This window comes from Canis lupus, chromosome 4 (genome assembly GCF_003254725.2).
Source record: "Canis lupus dingo isolate Sandy chromosome 4, ASM325472v2, whole genome shotgun sequence".
NCBI classification, from domain to species: Eukaryota; Metazoa; Chordata; class Mammalia; order Carnivora; family Canidae; genus Canis; species Canis lupus.
Genome location: NC_064246.1, coordinates 62,655,753 through 62,675,780, shown reverse-complemented (window position 1 = coordinate 62,675,780; position 20,028 = coordinate 62,655,753). Strand labels below are relative to the sequence as shown.

General features: G+C 38.2%; 1 protein-coding gene across 1 annotated transcript in view; it reads left to right on the top strand.

The window, feature by feature from the left end:
* Window positions 1-20,028, top strand: part of ITGA2 (integrin subunit alpha 2) — a 102,255-nt gene that overhangs the window by 54,219 nt on the left and 28,008 nt on the right. The window contains exons 8-16 of the mRNA XM_025435416.3: window positions 911-1,061; window positions 1,347-1,512; window positions 3,539-3,615; window positions 5,838-5,976; window positions 7,457-7,602; window positions 9,449-9,592; window positions 16,084-16,287; window positions 17,006-17,142; window positions 19,767-19,906. Of these exons, the coding sequence (XP_025291201.3) occupies window positions 911-1,061; window positions 1,347-1,512; window positions 3,539-3,615; window positions 5,838-5,976; window positions 7,457-7,602; window positions 9,449-9,592; window positions 16,084-16,287; window positions 17,006-17,142; window positions 19,767-19,906 (1,304 nt within the window). The remainder of the gene's footprint in view (window positions 1-910; window positions 1,062-1,346; window positions 1,513-3,538; window positions 3,616-5,837; window positions 5,977-7,456; window positions 7,603-9,448; window positions 9,593-16,083; window positions 16,288-17,005; window positions 17,143-19,766; window positions 19,907-20,028) is intronic.

The following is a 20,028-nucleotide window of genomic DNA, read 5'->3' as shown; positions in this document are numbered from 1 at the left end:
TGCTCAGTGGGGAGTCTGCTTCTCCCTCTCCTTTTCCTCTTCCCTTCTCCCCTACTTGTGTGTTCTTTCTCACTCTTTCTCTCAAATAAATAAAGTCTTTAAAAAAAGGGAGAGATTTATATGTGCAATATGGAAAGATTTCCATCAAAATGAAAAATAACTGTATAGACCATGCCCCCATTTTCATGAATATTTGAGGAGTAGACTATGCACATACATCTGATTAAATGATTTCTATAAGGAAACAAAGTGATAAAGGTGGTTACCTTTGGAAAAAAAAAAAGGTGGTTACCTTTGGAACAGTGGCTTGATGTCACATTTTTCTTTTCTTTTTTTTTTAAGATTTAACTTATTTATTCATGAGAGACAGAGAGAGAGAGAGACAGAGACACAGGCAGAGGGAGAAGCAGGCTCCATGCAGAGAGCCTGACATGGGACTCGATCCTGGGTCTCCAGATTCACTCCCTGGGCCGAAGGCGGTGCTAACAATGCTTTGAAATTCTTTTACCAAGTATATTTCTTACTTTTTAAAAAACAATTTCATATTGAGAAAGTAAATGCAGATCCAGTGAGTAAAACTGGTGATAGGACTGAATATCTTTGCTCTGTTGATTAATATTAATGAATTTAATTTTCTCATCAGAAAATAATTCTAAGGATTCTTGATGTAAATACATAAACACACATACTATGGAAACTATGGAAATTATTGTTAATGCCACGTGAGATTTATATATTTCCCTATAAGCTGCAAATAGAATGTAGGTAAATATGTCACCAGACCTGACAGAAATTTTAAGTCACAGTAGGTCATGTTCAAAGAAGTTAGTTTCACATTTATATTTCTAGCCAGAGGTCCACATACTAGCTTCATCTTTTGATATTGAGTCTTTAATCTTATCTGCCACAGAGATTTTGCTTATGCAGCAGCTGCTGGAGGACGACCAGGTGCCACCAAAGTAATGGTGGTTGTAACTGATGGTGAATCACATGATGGTTCAATGTTGAAAGCGGTGATTGATCAATGCAACAATGACAATATACTGAGGTTTGGCATAGCAGTAAGTAGATTTTCTTTTTAGTTGTCTTTCAGTTGATGGGTAAGTGCTGCTTTATAGCATCACTTCCCAAGACTGCACTTTCTCATTTGCTGCTCACAGCTTTATAGAAAAGATATTCATTCTGTCTCTACTTCTTGCTGATTTTCAATCCTGTTGACTAAGGGGGTGTGGATTTACTTTTCCAAGGGCTCTATTGTGTTCAGAAATACAATACTAGAAAGTGCTAGTAGGGATATTAGAGTACAGTAGAATGACTCCCCCCCCCCCCATTCCTCTGTTTTCAAGGTTCTTGGGTACTTAAACAGAAATGCCCTTGATACTAAGAATTTAATAAAAGAAATTAAAGCAATTGCCAGTATTCCAACAGAAAGATATTTTTTCAACGTGTCTGATGAAGCAGCTCTATTAGAAAAGGCTGGAACACTGGGAGAACAAATTTTTAGCATTGAAGGTAAGACAACTCCATCTTTCAAAAACTTTTCTCAAGAATTCTTGATTTTATTGCCGTAATCTTGCTCTATTAATGTTCACTTGCCTATGCCTTATATGAAAAGAACTCTTATGACTCAGTAAGGAAAACAGGCAACATGAATAAGTAGTTTATAAATGATAAGATACAAATGGCTAATAAAAATAAGAAAATATTCCCAATTTCAGTAATTATTCTAAATTATAAATTGAATCAATGTCACTTTGTGACTAAAAAATAATGAAGATTAGTAACATAAGCTTGGAGATATTATGGCGAAGCAAAGAAGCTCATACAGTCTTGATAAGATTATAAATTGTATAGCTTTTTGGGGGAAAGTAATTTAGTAATATCTATTATCATTGTAAATAAATTTACCTTTTAACATTGCATAGTTTTTATAATGATAAGAAGTTTTACCTTTTTATACTGTTATATGATTTCTGAAATTCTTGAATTCATTTACAACAAATGTGTATACTTTTAAAATTAGAAAAATATAGTGAAGACTTTTAGTAGTTCATATTTCAAGGAAACATGTTATTTACCAGATCTACAATAATATACTTATATGGCCTTGGAAGGTCTAGTCAGTGTATAAATACCACATGTTCAAGAAGTTACTGTATAGCACACATTTTCCAGTTGGTAAAAAGTCCCACATGGCCCAAATTCTGATAGTTAACCCAAATAGCTCTCAGCAACAAAGAGCCTATTTTATTGAGCACCTACTATATGTCAGGTCCTCTTTCAGAAGCTGGGTCCAAGGGCATTGCATAAATTAAGTAGTAAATCCTCAGTCTTATCTTCTCCTGGTTTTCCACTGGAGACTTCTATCCAAAAAATATTATTGCTTCTTTAAACCTCCAGTGGTGCTTCTAAGTTGTTGAAAACATTATCAAAATCTAATGTGCCCTGAGATAATATAAAGTTATTTGTCTACCTGTGGTATGACTTATGCTTGTTTGTGGTGGTGTGAACATGAATAATCACAGTGCAACCTAGATGATGATTAGAAATGATTTTGTGCCTTATCTGCTATTCTGGATTTTGGGAAAGCACTGCTCTACATTATTAAAAATTATCTTGGGACACCTAGCTGGCTTGATCAGTGGAGTGTGTAACTCTTGATCTCAAGGTTGTGAGTTGAAGCCCCATGTTGGGTATAGAGATTACTTAAAAATAAAATCTTTTTAAAAAATATCTCTTCTCATCCTGGGTGAGTTATTACATCTTCTAAACAAGTAACTGTATCATATAGTTTACATTATATATATCACTCTCTATATCAAAGTGGTAGTCCAGGAATTTATTCCTTTTTTTGAGAAGATTAATGAAATACAACCACTTTGACTGCACTGTATGGAAAGTGAATATGAATGGAGTCCTACGATTTGAGTGTCAGAGGCAAGCACGTATGTAGAAGTAGGACAAACTTCCCTATTGGTAAAATTCCTACTCAGTCTTGAAGCCTGGATCCTGAAACCCAACCCAGGTACCTCTGTTTGGTCTTCGCTACACATCAACTGTCTGGCTCTTCCAACTGCATCTGAGATGTGTGTGCACTTATTAGTAACAATATTTAAAAGCTGAAAATTCAGTTTCTTGGCTGGTAATAATAACTTTTTTTTTTAAAAGGCCATCACTTCAGTTTTTATTTTACCTCATCCCCTTATGTTTTTAGTATTAGGATCATCATGAGCATACCAATAAATATATGAATGCATATTAAAAATTAACACCAACTTCAAACACTACCTTGGGAGTATCGTGGGTTGTTGTTAACAACAACAACTTTGTTGTATTTCTTAGTGATTTCTCCCTCCCAGAATTTGCCAGCTCTATATTCTTGAGCAAACATCCGAACATTGTGGGTATATGTGGTTGTGTATATATATGCATATGTACATGTGTGCATGTATTCATGTGTGTATGTGCATGAACATGTGTTTGAAAGTTGGATTTAAAAATTAACAGTGATAGAATTCTTGAAATGACCATCTCCCAGGTACTATTCAAGGAGGAGACAACTTCCAGATGGAAATGTCACAAGTGGGATTCAGTGCAGATTACTCTCCTCAAAAGGTGTGTATATCAGATAACTTCCAGCCATGCTATCATTTGGCTGAACACTACTAGGCACAGTAGCTTAATATATAGAATGGAAAAAATAGCCATCCAGTGATCAACTGTTCTGATTCCCAGTCATAGTCATTCAGTTTCTTTGTGCTGATGATTTATCATCTGAAAGATGAAGGATAATAATGCCTTTTCTTTCCTGTTTCATGGGGATTTTTTTATGGAAAAAAAAATGATAATATGCAAGAAAATTATGAGTGCTCCAAGGGACAGGTACTGTATTAATTCAAGGGATTATCATTGCAGGAATTTCCTTTAAATCAATTAACTATTGGAGAAGTTTATTAAAAACACAAACTCTAAAAAAAAAAAAAAAAAAAACACAAACTCTTAGGGCGCCTGGGTGGCTTTGTTGGTCAAGTGTCTTACTATTAATTTTGGCTTAGGTCATGATCTCAGGGTCTTGGGATTGGGTCTCTCTCAGTGGAGAGTCTGCTTGAGATCCTCTCTGTCTCTCACCCTCTCCCTCTTCCCACCTCCAGCTCGCATCCACACACGCTCACTCGCTCTCATATAAATAAATATTTAAGAAAGCAAAAAACACAAACTCTTGTCATCAGTGCCACTGTTGAATTCTAAGCTGCTCGAGTCTCTCTCTCTCTTTTTTTTTTAAAGATTTTATTTATTCATGAGAGACAGAGAGAGAGAGGCAGAGACAGAGGCAGAGGGAGAAGCAGGCTCCCTGCAGGGAGCCTGATATGGAACTTGATCCCAAGCCCGCAGCAGTATTACACCCTGAGCTGAAGGCAGATGCTCAATCGCTGAGCCACCCAGGCACCCCTGGAGTATCTCTTCTAAGTGCAGAGACAGAAGATAGCTGAAAAAAAGTGAGAAGTTAGGGACCATGTGAGACGGTCCCTAAGCTTTCTTAGCCCAGAAAAATCCATTCTTCCTTCTAATAAACACCCACCTCCTCCTGCTCTGATTCCAGCTCTGCTCAGAGTCTCAGTGGAGTAGCAGAGGGATACAGAGACAGGTGACACTGGAAACGCTTAGGGAACAGTATGAACAAAGAGGATTTGATTGCCAGAATGAAGGACCAGGGATGGCATGGTTTTTTTCCTCTCGAATAAAAGATGCTAATTTTGTCTGGATCACCAATCCTTAGGAATGCTCATAAAAGTTACGGGATTTTCCCTCAGAAAGAATATTAATGAACCCACACACGGAGAATTTTAACACAACTTCCTGAGGTTTTTGTCCACTTCCTAAAGTCCCTTCCTGCACCCCTGATTCAGAGTCCCAAGTTTATGACAATCATTCACATAATTTCATGGTCTCTAGTCCTCAAAGTGGGACACATTTTCTTATTTGCTCTATTTTTAATAGGTTATATTTTTCGATCCAAAATCCCTATCTTTGATGTTTTCTAAGATCTAAGATCAAAAACTTAAAAATAATAAGTCCCATCCCAACAAACCCTGCCTTCTACAATGACTTACAATTTTGACTATGCAGGTAGGACTTTGAGTCCCTCCAGAGCAGCCTTTCCTTGATTGTGCACCACCCCCTCCTGGCGTGACCTGACCAATGGGCCTGACCAATGGCTCAGATTGAACATCACACTGTATAGTTGGTTACCTTTTGTAGCGGTGCTATTTTCCTATTGAAAGGATATAGGTATCTATAGCCTATGGGATAGGAAAGAGATGATGGAGAAACGTCTGAGAAGGAATCAAGAGGAAAGAGGAAGAATGTTAAAAATAGAATAGATCAGAAGAGAGCCTCCCACGATGACATGCCTGGATAGCAGTGCAGCCCCACCTCTCCCCCTCTGCCAGCTGCACTTCCTATTTCTCAAGCATGCCTCACATCCTCCGCTGTGAGCTTTTCTTACAAATACGTGAGGTTGGAGGCTCACAAGTGTTCAGCATTTGCAGATGTGTGCTTTTGAATGGGAATTGGAAGATGGCTATCTGCTCCTCCTGTAGTATAGTAGGGATTTATCTATAGAATCTATCAAGGTAACATGGCCTGGGGGAAGGCTTGTTTTCCAGCGCAAAATTTATTAAAACAATTTGGACATATATCAACATGCATTGATAAGCATTTTACTTCATCATTTTCTCCTTAAATCTAGACCATTTATTTCAGTCTTTTGCCTACTCTGCATTCTTGTGCTTTAAAGGTAGTTTGTCTTCATGATCTTCATTTTTCAATTATTTTAGGATATTCTGATGCTGGGTGCAGTAGGAGCTTATGGCTGGAGCGGGACTGTTGTCCAGCAGACATCTCATGGACATTTTATCTTTCCTAAACAAGCCTTTGACCAAATTCTGCAAGATAAAAATCACAGTTCATATTTAGGTAAGGCATAGCAGCATTTGACTTGGCAAATTTAAGTTCCCTTCTTTTTAAACTGGCTCCTTGCTGAATCTCAGGATCGGTTCAGCAAAACACTTGAAGTGTCATATAGTGATTATATTTACTACACATGTTTATGTTGCCTCTTTGAAAATCAGCGCTTATCCTAAAACTGTTTACTGATACACTGTATTACACCTGCTGATCTCTTCTGGTTATTCAAGCAGCTGTGATTGTGCTAAAATGGAAGTCATTTCTAAAAGCCAATACAGTAAGTGGTAGTCTTATATTACTATAGAGTTCTTAGTCTTTTTGTTCCTATAATAAACAGCTTGATTTATTGGTCTGATTCTGATCACCTACTATGGGACAGTTCTTGAGCTCCTGCCTGAGTTCCTGGCAATTCTATTTACATCCTTCCAGGGGCGTCTGGGTGGCTTATTTGGTTGAGTGTTTGACTCTTGATCTCAGTTCAGGTCTTGACCTCAGCGTCATGAGTTCAAGCCCCGCATTAGGTCCCATGCTGGGCATGGAGCCTAACTTAAAAAAAAAAAAATCTTTCCAACAACCCTTTGAAGAAAGTATCATTACCCCATTTTACCTTTGAGAGCCAGTGAGGTTAATAACATTCCCAAAGGTAAACAACTCTCAAAAAAAAAAAAGTGGCAAATCCAGAATTTGAACCGGGGACTGTCTGACTCCAAAATCTATGTTCTTTCCACTATGCAACATTGCCTTTTAAACTCATGTAGTTATTCATTCAAGAAATACTTGTTCAGTGCCAAGTTCATGAGTGGCCGATGGGACAACCCAGAATCTAGGGCCTGCTTTAGATTTAGGTATCCCACCCAGGCCAGGCATGCTGCCAGTCAAAGGACAGGAGCAGTTCATCTTAGAAGAAGGAAGATGTGCCCTCTTTCATATGCCTGGGCACACTAGGAACTGTGCATCCCCATGAAGGAGTGCTCACAGCACTGACTTCATCATTGGCCCTGTCTGGTTCTCCCCTCTGGCACACTTTAGATAATCAACAGGGAGCCCTCTGGCACAGGTGGTAGCACTTTAGACAACTAGTAGTGAGCCTCTGGCATACAGATGGCACCACTTTAAATAACTACCCTGTGATGTCACCGCCATGCCTGTCACTCCATAAGTGCTGGAGATGAAGGTCTGAGGAGAGGTGGAGAATAGTTGCTTGTTGTCCTGGGTTGCCTGCCTGCCTGCCTGCCCACCTGCCTGCCTGCCGGATTGCCCTTGTCAGTAAATTACCCTGAATAAAACTCTGTAAATGATATAGAGTGGCTTGCTTTGTTTTTCAGAATTAAAATGCCTTCTCAGCCTGGAGGATTCATTACTGACCCTCCTCCACCTTCTAACACCACCCTGCCCAACAAAAAAGGACCTCTGGTCAAGTCTACTAACTTTGCCAGCCATCTGGCTGAGCTCTTCAATAGTACCTACTCTGTAACTCCTTTTCTCCTAGGTTACTCGGTGGCTGCAATTTCTACTGGAAAAGACATCCACTTTGTTGCTGGTGCTCCTCGGGCAAATTATACTGGCCAGATAGTGCTATACAGTGTTGATGAGAATGGCAATGTCACAGTTATTCAGGCTCACCGAGGTGACCAGGTAAATTCCATCGTGTAGCAGGTGAAATTACTCGTACAGACAATTGGGACATAGGAGTAGGAGTTGATAGAACTGGAAGCTAGCATTTATTGAGTGCCTACCCTGTGGCTGGTTCTGTATTTGAATATTCCTTAAATCAATAACTGAGTGATGGGTATTAAGGAGGGCACTTGATGTAGTGAGCACTGGGTGTTATATGCAACCGATGAATCACTGAACTCTTCCTCTGAAACTAATAATACATACACTATGTGTTCATTGCACTTAAGTAAAATTTTAAAAAATAGTCCTTAAATCTTCACAATACTGAGACCTACCACCCCCTTGGATGAGCATTTACTGAGCATTTGCTGAGCATTTACCTTCCTAAGGTCAAATAGCTTTCATGGGGTTGAGTTGTCACTAAAACCCAGTTCTATGTATCCTCAAAGCCTGTGCTGTTTGGTCATATCCAACTGCATATTTTTGACTCTCCAGATTAATAATACATGGGTTTTATTTAGTCCTAATGACAGGCACCTCACCACAGCTTTGTTGGCAAGCTCCTACCAGGAGCCAATGATCTAAAGGAAAAATGAGAAGGAAGCGGTATAGCATTGTCAAGACTAAGCTACTACATCTGGGTCTGTCAAGGTGTTCTGTGGCTTTAAGGTTTCTAAAATTAAAGCAACTCTGTTTTCTGCCACTTTCTTCTCAGCATGACTGTTTGGTAGTCAGAACCTATGATAACTCCCACTCATGGCCTACTAGAGCAAAGACCAGCCAACAGAATCCTATTTCCTTACTAAGAAGATTTGACCCATGAGCTTGGCACATATTTAAAATGGGCAACCCTGATCTCTGACAACCAAGAGAAATTTTCTGTCCTTGAGTCAGAGAAACCAACTATTTAGATTTCCCTTCTCCAGGATTAAGTGTGATCCTACTGTGTCTATGGATCTTCCAGGAGTAAGAGGACCTGAGTCGTTGACTTCCTTGACCACAAATCCGCTTTGGTCACATATTTTTCTCTCTTCTTTAATATTTTAAAGAAGGGTGCTTTTTTTTTTTTTTTGAGGAAAACAATGACCGTGTTATAGAACGAATCCTTTCTTACTCATTTCTGAATCCTGAAGAGGTATTCATGTAGGCATGCACTGAACAATCAGCTCGCCAGCCTCTCTTGCTTCACTCTATCTCACCTGATCATCTGTCCCAGTCTATGGGAGAACGTCCCTCCTGTCCAGCATCATGCCACAGATACTTCCATCACAATGCTTGTCCACTCTTCTCCACCTAGAAAACTTCTTGTTTTTTTAAGATGCCATTTAAATAACACTTAATCTTAGTGAGCTTTCCAGCTCCTCTGCACTCTGCTCACACAGCATTAGCCCTTGCCTCTACTATAACTTATCTGACTACGCATGCACAGACATTTGTCCCACTTCCCTCTTCCCTTCCTGCCTTTCTCTACAACACACCTCACAGACCTTCTAAGTGTTTCATCTTTAAATGTGGTCTTTGACCCCACACACACACACCAGCATCAGAAACACTTAGAGTACTTATTTAAAATACTGTTGTCTGGATTGCACCCATTCTGAGTCTCTGGAAATGGGTCTCTGGAATCTGGATTTTAAAGATACATTCTTAGTGATTTATGTGCACGCTAACTTTGTTTTAACAACCAAGTGTTATATCATGATACAAACTGAGAGGCACTAGGTTATTCATCTTACTGTTTCTAGCACCTTACAAGTAGGAAGCACTCAATTCTTGTTTGTTGAGTGAGTAAATGAAAGTACAGTGTAACGTTAGGAGTGTATGAGTCCTAGAATTCTAAGGTTAATATGCTCTATCATTCCAGATTGGCTCCTATTTTGGCAGTGTGCTGTGCTCAGTCGATGTGAATAAAGACACCATTACAGATGTACTCTTGGTGGGTGCACCAATGTACATGAATGACCTAAAGAAAGAAGAAGGAAAAGTCTACCTGTTTACTATAACAAAGGTACTATCACAAGGGTAAAGAAAATTGTTAAACTGACTTAGTTTAATTTCCTTCAGTATTGGTAAATTAATCTTCATTTTTGCAGAATAAAGAATTATTTAATGATCATTTTCATATGTAGTATGGTTTATATTTCATCACTTTGAGGATGTAACCATTAATTTATAATCTTAAAAATCACATTAAAAAGCATAACCTTTAGAGAAAGAGCTAAATGTATGGTGCACTGCTGTTTTCCATGAAGGGTCTTTGAATATATATTATACAAAGTCAGTATAAATGCACATCATTTTTGAAATACATGCACATCTGTATATTTTCCAAGTATCTCCTTCAATTTTTCTTCTTTACTGTAAAGAGATCATAATACAGAACAAACTATCTTGTTAACATTTTACAGTGAAAAAGACAAATTGTACCAGGGACTTTGCAAATGTTTGGATGCTTTCTACATCAGTTTGTCAGGAAATGCTGTTGCTTAGTTCAGCAGTTAGGCATGTATACATGTAGCTCTTGGGATTTTTAGTTCTTGAACATAAAACTTCGCATACTCTAATTAGACGGAGCTCTCTAAATCAATGCCCATAGTATAATGATCTTGGAGCTGAAAACTGGAATTAAAGGCACAAGTTGACATAGAAAATTTGAGAAAGGATGGGAAAAAAGGGAAGCTGGTATTGATAGAGTAAATTTTACATTTTGCTGTTGTGATAATTTGTTCTACCTTATTTATTTAAATGAATGTAAAAATTAGCTCTCAAACAGAGGCAATTAAAACAATTCTAAAGCAGGGGTGCCTGGGTGGCTCAGTTGGTTCAGTATCCAACTCTTGATTTTGGCTCAGGTAGTGACCTCAGGGCCAGGAATTTAAGCCCCAAGTCTGGCTCCTCGCTGAACAGATTTTTCAGATTTTTCTATATACAGCATCATGTTGTCTGCAAATTGTAACAGTTTAATTTCTTCTTTACCAACATAGATGCCTCTTATTTCTTTGTGTCTGATTGTTGTGGCTAGGACTTCCAGTATCATGTTGAATAAAAATGATGAGTGAACATCCTTATTCTGTTCCTAACCTCAGAAGGAAAGCTCTCAGTTTTTCCCCATTGAGTATATATGTCAGCTACATGTGTTTCATATGTGGCCTATGTTGAAGTATATTCCCTCTAACCCCACTTTGTTGAGAGTTTTTTTTATCGTGAATTGAGGTTGAATCTTGTCACATGATTTTTCTGCACCTATTGAAATCCTAATTTTTATCCTTTGTTTTGTTGCAGTGATGTGATTGATTGATTGATTTGTCCCATTTGCTAGTATATGCTTTTTTTAGTATTCTCTTATAATCCTTTGTATTTCTGTGATATCAGTTGTTACTTCCCATTTCTGATTTATTTTTTAATTTGGGTCCTCTTTTTTTTTTTCTTGAATCCAGCTAAAGGTTTATCAATTTTGTTTATCTTTTCAAAGTACCAACTCTATTTCATTAATTTTTCTTTTTGTTTGTTTGTTTCTAAGTCATTTATTTCTGCTCTGGTCTTTTTTTCCTTTTCTTTTTTTTTTTAATTGGAATTCAATTTGCCAACATATAGCATAACACCCAGTGCTCATCCCGCCAAGTGCCCCCGCTCAGTGCCCATCACCCAGTCACCCCAACCCCCCACCCACCTCCCCTTCCACTACCCTTGTTCATTTCCCAGAGTTAGGTGTCTCTCATGTTTTGTCACCCTCACTGATATTTTCACTCATTTTCTCTCCTTTGCCTTTATTCCCTTTCACTAATTTTTATATTCCCCAAATGAATGAGACCATATACTGTTTGTCCTTCTCCGATTGACTTTTTTCACTCAGCATAGTACCCTCCAGGTCCATCCACATCAAAGCAAATGGTGTGTTATTTGTCGTTTCTAATGGCTGAGTAATATTCCATTGTATACATAGACCACATCTTCTTTATCCATTCATCTTTCGATGGACACCGAGGCTCCTTCCACAGTTTGGCTATTGTGGACATTGCTGCTATAAACATCAGGGTGCAGGGGTCCTGGCGTTTCACTGCATCTGTATCTTTGGGGTAAATCCCCAGCAGTGCAATTGCTGGGTCGTAGGGCCAACAAGCACATGAGAAAATGCTCCACATCACTGGCCATCAGGGAATACAAATCAAAACCACATTGAGATACCACCTCACACCAGTGAGAATAGTGAAAATTATCAAGACAGGAAACAACAAATGTTGGAGAGGATGTGGAGAAAGGGGAACCCTCTTGCACTGTTAGTAGGAATGTGAACTGGTACAGCCACTCTGGAAAACTGTGTGGAGGTTCCTCAAAGAGTTAAAAATAGATCTGGTCTTTTATTCTTATTTCCTTTATTCTACTCTCCTTTGATTTTGTTTGTTCTTCTTTCTCGTTCCTTTAGGTGTAAGGTTAGATTGTTTATTCGAGCTTTTTCTTATTTCTTAAGATAGGACTGTATCACTATATTCTGTATACTTTCCTCTTAGAACCACTTTTGCTGCATCCCAAAGATATTGGACTATTGTATTTTCATTTTCATTCATCTCTATGTTTTTTATTTCTTTTTTGACTAATTGCTTCATTGACCTATTGGTTGTTTGGTATCATGATGTATAGTCTCCATGTTTGTGTTTTCTCCTTTTTTTTCTCGATATATAATAACTTATTTCTAGTTTCATACTGTTATCAGGATGCATGGTATGATTCCAATCTTTCTAAGTTTCTTGAGGCTTGTTTTATGGCCTGATAGGTGATCTACTTTGGAGAATGTTTCATGTGCACTTGAAAAGAATGTGTATTCTCTTTTGAGGATGGAATGCTCCATGTCCATCTGGTCCAATGTGTCATTTAAAATATTGTTTCGTTATTAATTTTTCTGTCTGGATGATCTATCCATGGACGTAGTAGGGTGTTAAAGTCCCCTACTATTTGTAGAATCATAAATTTCTCTTTTTATTTCCATTTATGTTTGCTTTATGTATTTAGATGCTCTAGTGTTGGATGTGTAGATATTTATAATTGTTATATCCCCTTGTTGGATTTATCATTATGTAATGATTATTGTTACAGTCTTTGTTTTAAAGTCTATTTCATCTGATATAAGTATTGCTACCCCAGCTTTTTCTTTTTCACTTCCATTTGTATGATGAATGTTTCTCTGTCTGTATGTCTTTAGGTCTGAGATGTGAGTGTCTTATAGGCAGCATATAGATGGGTCTTGTTTTTTATTCACTCTGTCACCCTATGTCCCTGGTTGAAGCATTTAGGCCATATACATTTAAAGTGCTTATTGATAGGTATGTCTTTTTGCCATTTTTAAAATTTTCTAGTTGTCTTATTATTCCTTTTCATTCTCTTTGTGATCAGTGAGTTTCTATAGTGTTATATTTGGCTTCTTTCTTTTTTGTGTGTCTATCATAGGTTTTAGGTTTGTGATTACCATGAAGTTCATATATAGCATTCCAAGTAAATAGCAGTATTAATTGGATGATCATTTAAGTTCAAAGACATTCCAAAGGTGGTTCAAAGGTGGCAAATGGGAGAACGTTTTTCTTTTCTCCCATCTCTTCCCTGTTACTCCCTTCTCTACATTTTATGAGTATGTTATATTTTACATCTTTTATTCATAATTTTCTTATGTCTAATTATGACCATTCCTCTCCACTTAAAGAAATCCCTTTAATATTTCTTGTAAGGCCAATTTAGTGGTGATGAACTCCTTTATCTTTCATTTGGGAAACTTTATCTTTCCTTCGAATCTGAATGATAATATTGCGTGGTAGAGTATTCTTGGGTATAAGGTATTTTTGTTTGTTTCTTTGTTTTTTCCCCTTTCAGCACTTTGAATATGTCCTGCCACTTTCTTCTGGCTTGCAGAGTTTCTGCTGAAAAATCAACTGATAGGCTTATAGATTTTTGCCTTCTAAGTAACTTTTTGTTTCTTTCTTTCTGCTTTTAAGATTCTCTCTTTATCTTTAAACTTTGACATTTTAATTACTATGTGCCATGGTGTGGACCTCCTTGGGTTCATCTTGTTTAGAACTCTCTGTGCTTATTGGACTTAGATGTCTATTTCCTTTCCTAGGTTAGGGAAGTTTTCAGTTATTATTTCATCAAATAAGTTTTCTCCACCTTTCTCTCTTTTTCTGGGGCCCCAATAATGCAAATGTTTGTTTGCTTTAAGTTGTCCATGATATCTCTTAACCTGTCTTTTTAAAAAATTTTCTCTTTCTGCTATTCAGCTGCTGTTTCTCTCCATTACCCCATCATCCAGGTTGCTGATATGTTCTTTTGCATCCTCAACTCCATTGATCCCCTGCTATTTCAGCTATTGTATTCTTCAACTCTGATGGATTCTTTTTAATATTTTCTATGCTTTTATTGAAAGTCTCACTGAGATCTTCCCCTTTTTTTTCTAGCCCAGTACCCTCACAATCATTAAATTTTTTATCAGGCATGTTTCTTATCTGTTTCATTTAGTTCTTTTTCTGAGTTTTTTTCTTTCTTTTGGAGCATATTCCTCTGTCTCTGCATTTTTCTTGACTTTCTGTATTTCTATGGATTAGGAAGAACAGCTAAGAATGGTGCCCCTTTGCAGACTATGTGTGCTTGATGACTTTTTGGCTGGCTGGCTGGAGCTGTGGCTGTTTTAGAAGTTACTCTTCTAAAACTGTGGCTTTTGTGGGGGCTCCTGGGTAGCTCAGTCAGTTAGGCATCTGCCTTTGGCTCGGGTCATGATCCCAGGGTCCTGGGATCGAGCCCTGGTACTGAGCCCTGCATTGGGCTCCCTGCTCCACAAGGAGTCTGCTTCTCTCTCTTCCTCTGCCCCTCCCTCTGATTGTGCTTTCTCTCTCAAATAAATAAAATCTTAAAAATAAACCGTGGCTTTTTGCAAAAAAAGAAGAAAAAAATAAAATTGGAAAGGAAAAAAAAGAAGAAATAAAACAAGACATTTTTAATTTAAAAATAATACTTGCTTTGCTTTAATTAAAAAATTTAAAACAGAAACAAACAAACAAAAAAACAAAAACCCTAGATTCCACAGCTTATTTGCTGTGCCCTGGCACCACAGAAGCTGGTATGGGCCTATAGACCCTGGGCTTGGCTGATGTTGCAAGCATCCTATGATGACTGGACTTTGCCATTTATAGGGTTGGGACCTGCCTGTTATGGCATCTGAACCCACTACTTATGGTGTTTGGACCGTGCTCCAATCTGGGCTATAGAGGTAGATGAGGAGAGAGTGTTCCTACCACTCCTTGGCCCTTTTAAACTGTGACTTCTTTTTTTTTTTTTTTTTTTTTTTTTTTTGTATCCCAGCATCACTGACACTGGTGTGGGCCTGAGGACCTTGAGCTTGTTGAGGTCAGTGAGGTCTCACTGAGATAACCAGATCTGACCAGACCCTGCTCTGACCTAGGCTTTTAAGGTGGGATGGTAATAATGTAAACCAATCCCTCTGACTTGGAGGGCTTTCCCTGTTGCTCCTCCACCATGTGGCAGAGTTCTAGAGTTGCCTCTTTTAAATGCTAATCGCTCTTTTTAAATTGTGGCTTATTTTCTGTGCCTAAGGACAGTGGAATCTGTTCCTGCCCTCTCAGTCCTCTGCATCCTCACTGTGTCAGTTTCCCTGTGTTACTTTGTCTTCATCTCTCTTGGTGTTCTCTTGCCATTTTCTCTGTCTGTGGTTGTTCAGTAGCTGTCCAGTCAGCCCTCAGTACTTTTTCAGGAGGAATTGTCCTATTAATAGGTGTAATCTGATGTGTTCCAGGCAAGAGGAGAATTCAGGGTTGCTGTCTTGGATCGGAACTTAGTGGTCTCATTTTCTACTTCCTATACCATTATAATTATGCCATTGTTCAGTAAGTTTTAAGGTCTAAAATTTTTTTTTTAGTTTTTATTTATTTATGATAGTCACAGAGAGAGAGAAAGAGAGGCAAAGACATAGGCAGAGGGAGAAGCAGGCTCCATGTACCGGGAGCCCGACGTGGGATTCGATCCCGGGTCTCCAGGATCACGCCCTGGGCCCAAGGCAGGCGCCAAACCGCTGCGCCACCCAGGGATCCCAGTTTTAAGGTCTAAATTAAGATATTGTGTTTTCTGTTGTGTCTCTACCTTAATTTTATTCAAGATATTATATTTTTATCAACAAACTTTAAATCAAAAGTTTTAGAAAGAAGTAAAGATTCTAATATTAAGGGGGAAAGGAGACATAGATATGGATAGTGTGGTATGTAGGTGGTACAGCCACAGTAAAGAGAATCCATCCCTTTCATCTCAGTTTGTGAGCACATATCCTTTGAGCTTACTTGCTAGAATTCTCATTTATAATTCTCATCCTAGAGAATTTTGAAATCAAGGTTTGAAATCTTGCCTACTTTTAACAGTTTACAATTGGTTTGAGCATCATTTGCTGTGAATTTTCAAGGTGGAGGTTGGAAAGTTTGCTTTAATCATCCTTCTCTTCCCCCTTGCAAGGGCGTTTTGAATTGGCACCAGTTTCTCGAAGGCCCCAATGGTGTTGAAAATGCTCGGTTTGGTTCAGCAATTGCAGCTCTTTCAGATATCAATATGGATGGCTTTAATGATGTAATAGTTGGTTCGCCTTTGGAAAATCAGAACTCTGGGGCTGTGTATATCTACAATGGTCACGAGGGCACCATTCGCATGAGATATTCCCAGGTAATCCTGAGTTCCATAGTGATGCATTTACATGTGAGTATCATCATATTAGAGCTACCATGCAGGTAATCTGACCCATCCCACCTAGTGTAGAACCTTATTCATTCACTAAGCAAACATTTAGTAAACCTCCTGTTGTGTGTCAAGCACTGTTCTAGGTTCTGGAGATGCTGTAAAGAACAGGACAGATAAAATTCTGCCCTTTATGGATCTTACATTTTTGTGGAGGAGACGGGGGGGAGGGGGGGGAAATAAGATAAGTGATATAAAGTGTTCCAGATCATAATAAATAAGGTATTTTTTTAATTTAATGTTCAGGGATGGGAGTTATTAAGTACTTTAAAGGGTGACCAAGGGGCCTCATTGATCAGGCAACTTTCCATTAAAGTCATGAAAGATGTGGGCTAGGAGAATAACCATGACCTGAGCTTGCTTCAAATCCTGCTCAGTCCACTGATCTGCTGCTGCATTGTGATTTTTTTTTTTTTTATGTTAAAAGAGTCATGGTGATGACTTGGTGATTTTCTGTGATGATGTGGCTGCAAGAATAATAAACAGATGAGAAAAGCTGTGATTGAAAAATGAATGGAATTTTGTGGAGAATAAAAGAACCTGAGAAGTGGCTATGTAGAGAATCTAACTATGCAATGTAGAAGCTCCCTTTTTTTCTATCTCAGTTGTTATACATTATCATTTCATGTAAAACTTGCTCTTACAGAAAATCTTGGGATCCAATGGAGCCTTTAGGAGCCAGCTCCAGTACTTTGGGAGATCTTTGGATGGCTATGGTGATTTAAATGGGGATTCCATCACTGACGTGTCCATTGGTGCCTTTGGGCAAGTGGTTCAGCTCTGGTGAGTCAATTGAAAGCCAGACACAAACTAGCTAATTAAAAAGTGACCTGCTAAGTAGAGCAGATAATTGTGCTGAAATTGTGGAAATGCTACCCGCGTTCTAGAAGACTCCAGGACAATTATGTGTCATAATTTATGTGTCAAAGGAAGAAAAGTATTTTTCCTTACAGGAGAAAAAAAAATATTTGCTTACCATTGCTATCACCATTCTCTATATGATGAGCAGAAAAAGGACATAGACGAGACAGAGCCTTTGAAATGGTATCCAAGATATTTCTGAATATTATCTTCCAAATAACCTTACCTCCGCTCACAGAAAGGAAGCCTCATGAGAATGCCCTAAAAATACTGAAAACTCAGACCACACAAGTAAAGTGTAACTTCTCATGTGGTTATGAAGTAACTTTTGAAATTATTAGTCATAAACAAGAAGCCATTATTTAGGTTTAGCTGACTTCTCATTGACCTCAGTAGCAGTTGAAGAGCAAGAGGGAACAATAAGGAATTCAAGGGCTGTGATTCAAAGACAAAGACAAATATATTGGTTGGAATTAGAAAGAAATTGAGAATTAGATTAAGAGTCTTCCCCCACCAAAAAAATATATTTCATTCGTTCATTTGTCTCTGTTGAAAAATGTACTTTAAATGTCCAAATACTTCAAGAACAGAGAAACATTACATATTGGTGTATTGTTTCTGAGTTTCATTAAACTATTTACAATATTTCACGTGTACTTTTAAAAGATGAAATGCATTGGTTTTTTTTTTAAGATTTTATTTATTTATTCATGAGAGACACAGAGAGAAAGAGGCAGAGACACAGGCAGAGGGAGAAGTAGGCTCCATGCAGGGAGCCCGATGCGAGACTCGATCCCGGGACCCCAGGATCACGCCCTGGGCTGAAGGCAGACACTCAACGGCTGAGCCACCCAAAATGCATTATTTTAGGTGTATCATTTTAATGAAAACTTCACGTGGGGGGAAACTCACAGATCACACTTAAGACTGACAGATTCAAAAATATATTTACTGAATAAAATCAGTTAAGAGTATCATGCCATTAGAAAAATACAAAGTATATGGTGGCATAGTCACAGAACTTTTTTTTTTTTTTAATTTCTAAGAAATCCTACCTTTCAGTGAACATCCCCCTGTAGCCATCTTGGTAGGCTTCATCCTTCATAGTCAATATAATTGCTATACTGTGACACTCCCTTTTTTTAATTTTAAAGATTTGATAAGTAATCTCCACACACATCTTGGATTTTGAACCCACACTGCAAGGTCAAGAGTCACATTCTCCACTGACTGAACCAGTCAGGCACCCCGATACCTTTTAATATAGCCAATGATGGCCAGACTTTTTTCTTTGAAAGTGGATTTGATTCTTCAAAAAGTCAAGACACATGGAATCAGATCAATTTATTGAGGTATCAGTCAAGCTAGTTTTATGCCATTTTGTGGTCACATTCCTATAAGGTGCAGAGACTGGATTTTCTGGGAAACTTGCTAAGAATAATTTCTAAAAAACAAGTTAACAAAATCATTTCAATCAATACCACCATCTCCAATGGGATAAAAGATGCTCTTAAAAGATATTAACTTACAGAAAACATTCACTTGACATTTTAGTTCTTGTAGGTTTGAGAACATGTTGTTAGATGTTTTATGACTACTTATTAGGGGGCCTTGTAGGTATACAATTAACTGACAAAATAATTTTTCAATTGACTCAAGTCCTTTAAAAGATGATACCTGAAATTAAAGAAAAAATGTTTTCTGCGGTGGTACTTTTCAAAGCAGTGAAATTACTAATTACTACCTGCTGCTCTGTAAATAATGCAGCATGTGCACAAGGATCGTTATGATGAAGTACAAAATTTTACTGACAGAGGAACTAGGAGAACATGAATTCTAACTCTTCACTTGCTATTACTCAGTAAATTGATAAGTTACCAAATATCTTTGGTTTCAGACTTTTTCATCAGAAGGGAGACAATATTTGTTCTATTTCACAGGAGTGTTCTAGGGGCAAATGAGACCACGTGTATGTGAAAGCTTTCCAGATATATAAAGGGCTGTGCCAGAGTCAGAGGTCTTTAGCTCCCTGCCTGAGAGGCTCCTCGGCCATTTTCTGGTGTCAGGCTAGTTGCCACCATCATATCATGGTCACATACCACACATCAAAGAATTGTTGCCAACCATTAAGGGAGGCAACAGGGAGACAGCCTCAGCCATGCTCCTCGGCCGCAGCCACACCCACCTTGCCATCTGCTCTCTCCCTTCTTTTTGTGAGAAGAGCAAATGTCACTTTCTATAGCTGGCAAAACATGGCCAGGACCATGACTTTGTACTTCATTTGCAAAGAGATTGTAAACTCACATCCTGCACTTACACATGCATTACACACGAAAAAAATTAAATGTGGATTGGGCTGGTAATAGAGTCACAACACAGAAGACATAATTCCTACCTGCCACTTTAGAGCTTTCATATATGAAATACTGCTCAAGTGCTTAGATTGTGCAGAGAATAATTTGATAATGCTGGCCCTGGGTCCCTTAGGTGAAGGTAATAACATGTACACTTGGCAGTAACTACCTACTTCCATTTATGTCTTTCAGGTCACAAAGCATTGCTGATGTATCTGTGGATGCTTCATTCACACCAGATAAAATTACTTTGTTCAACAAGAATGCTGACATAACACTCAAGCTCTGTTTCAGCGCCAAGTTTAGACCTACTAAGCAGAACGATCAAGTGGGTGGGTTGACCTGAAGTAATCTGTGTGGAGATAGGTTTGCTTGTAGAGTCTTAGTTGTGAACATAACCTACACTTTGGGTTTATAGACCAAAAGAAGGAAGGGTCTTGCAGACATTTAAATT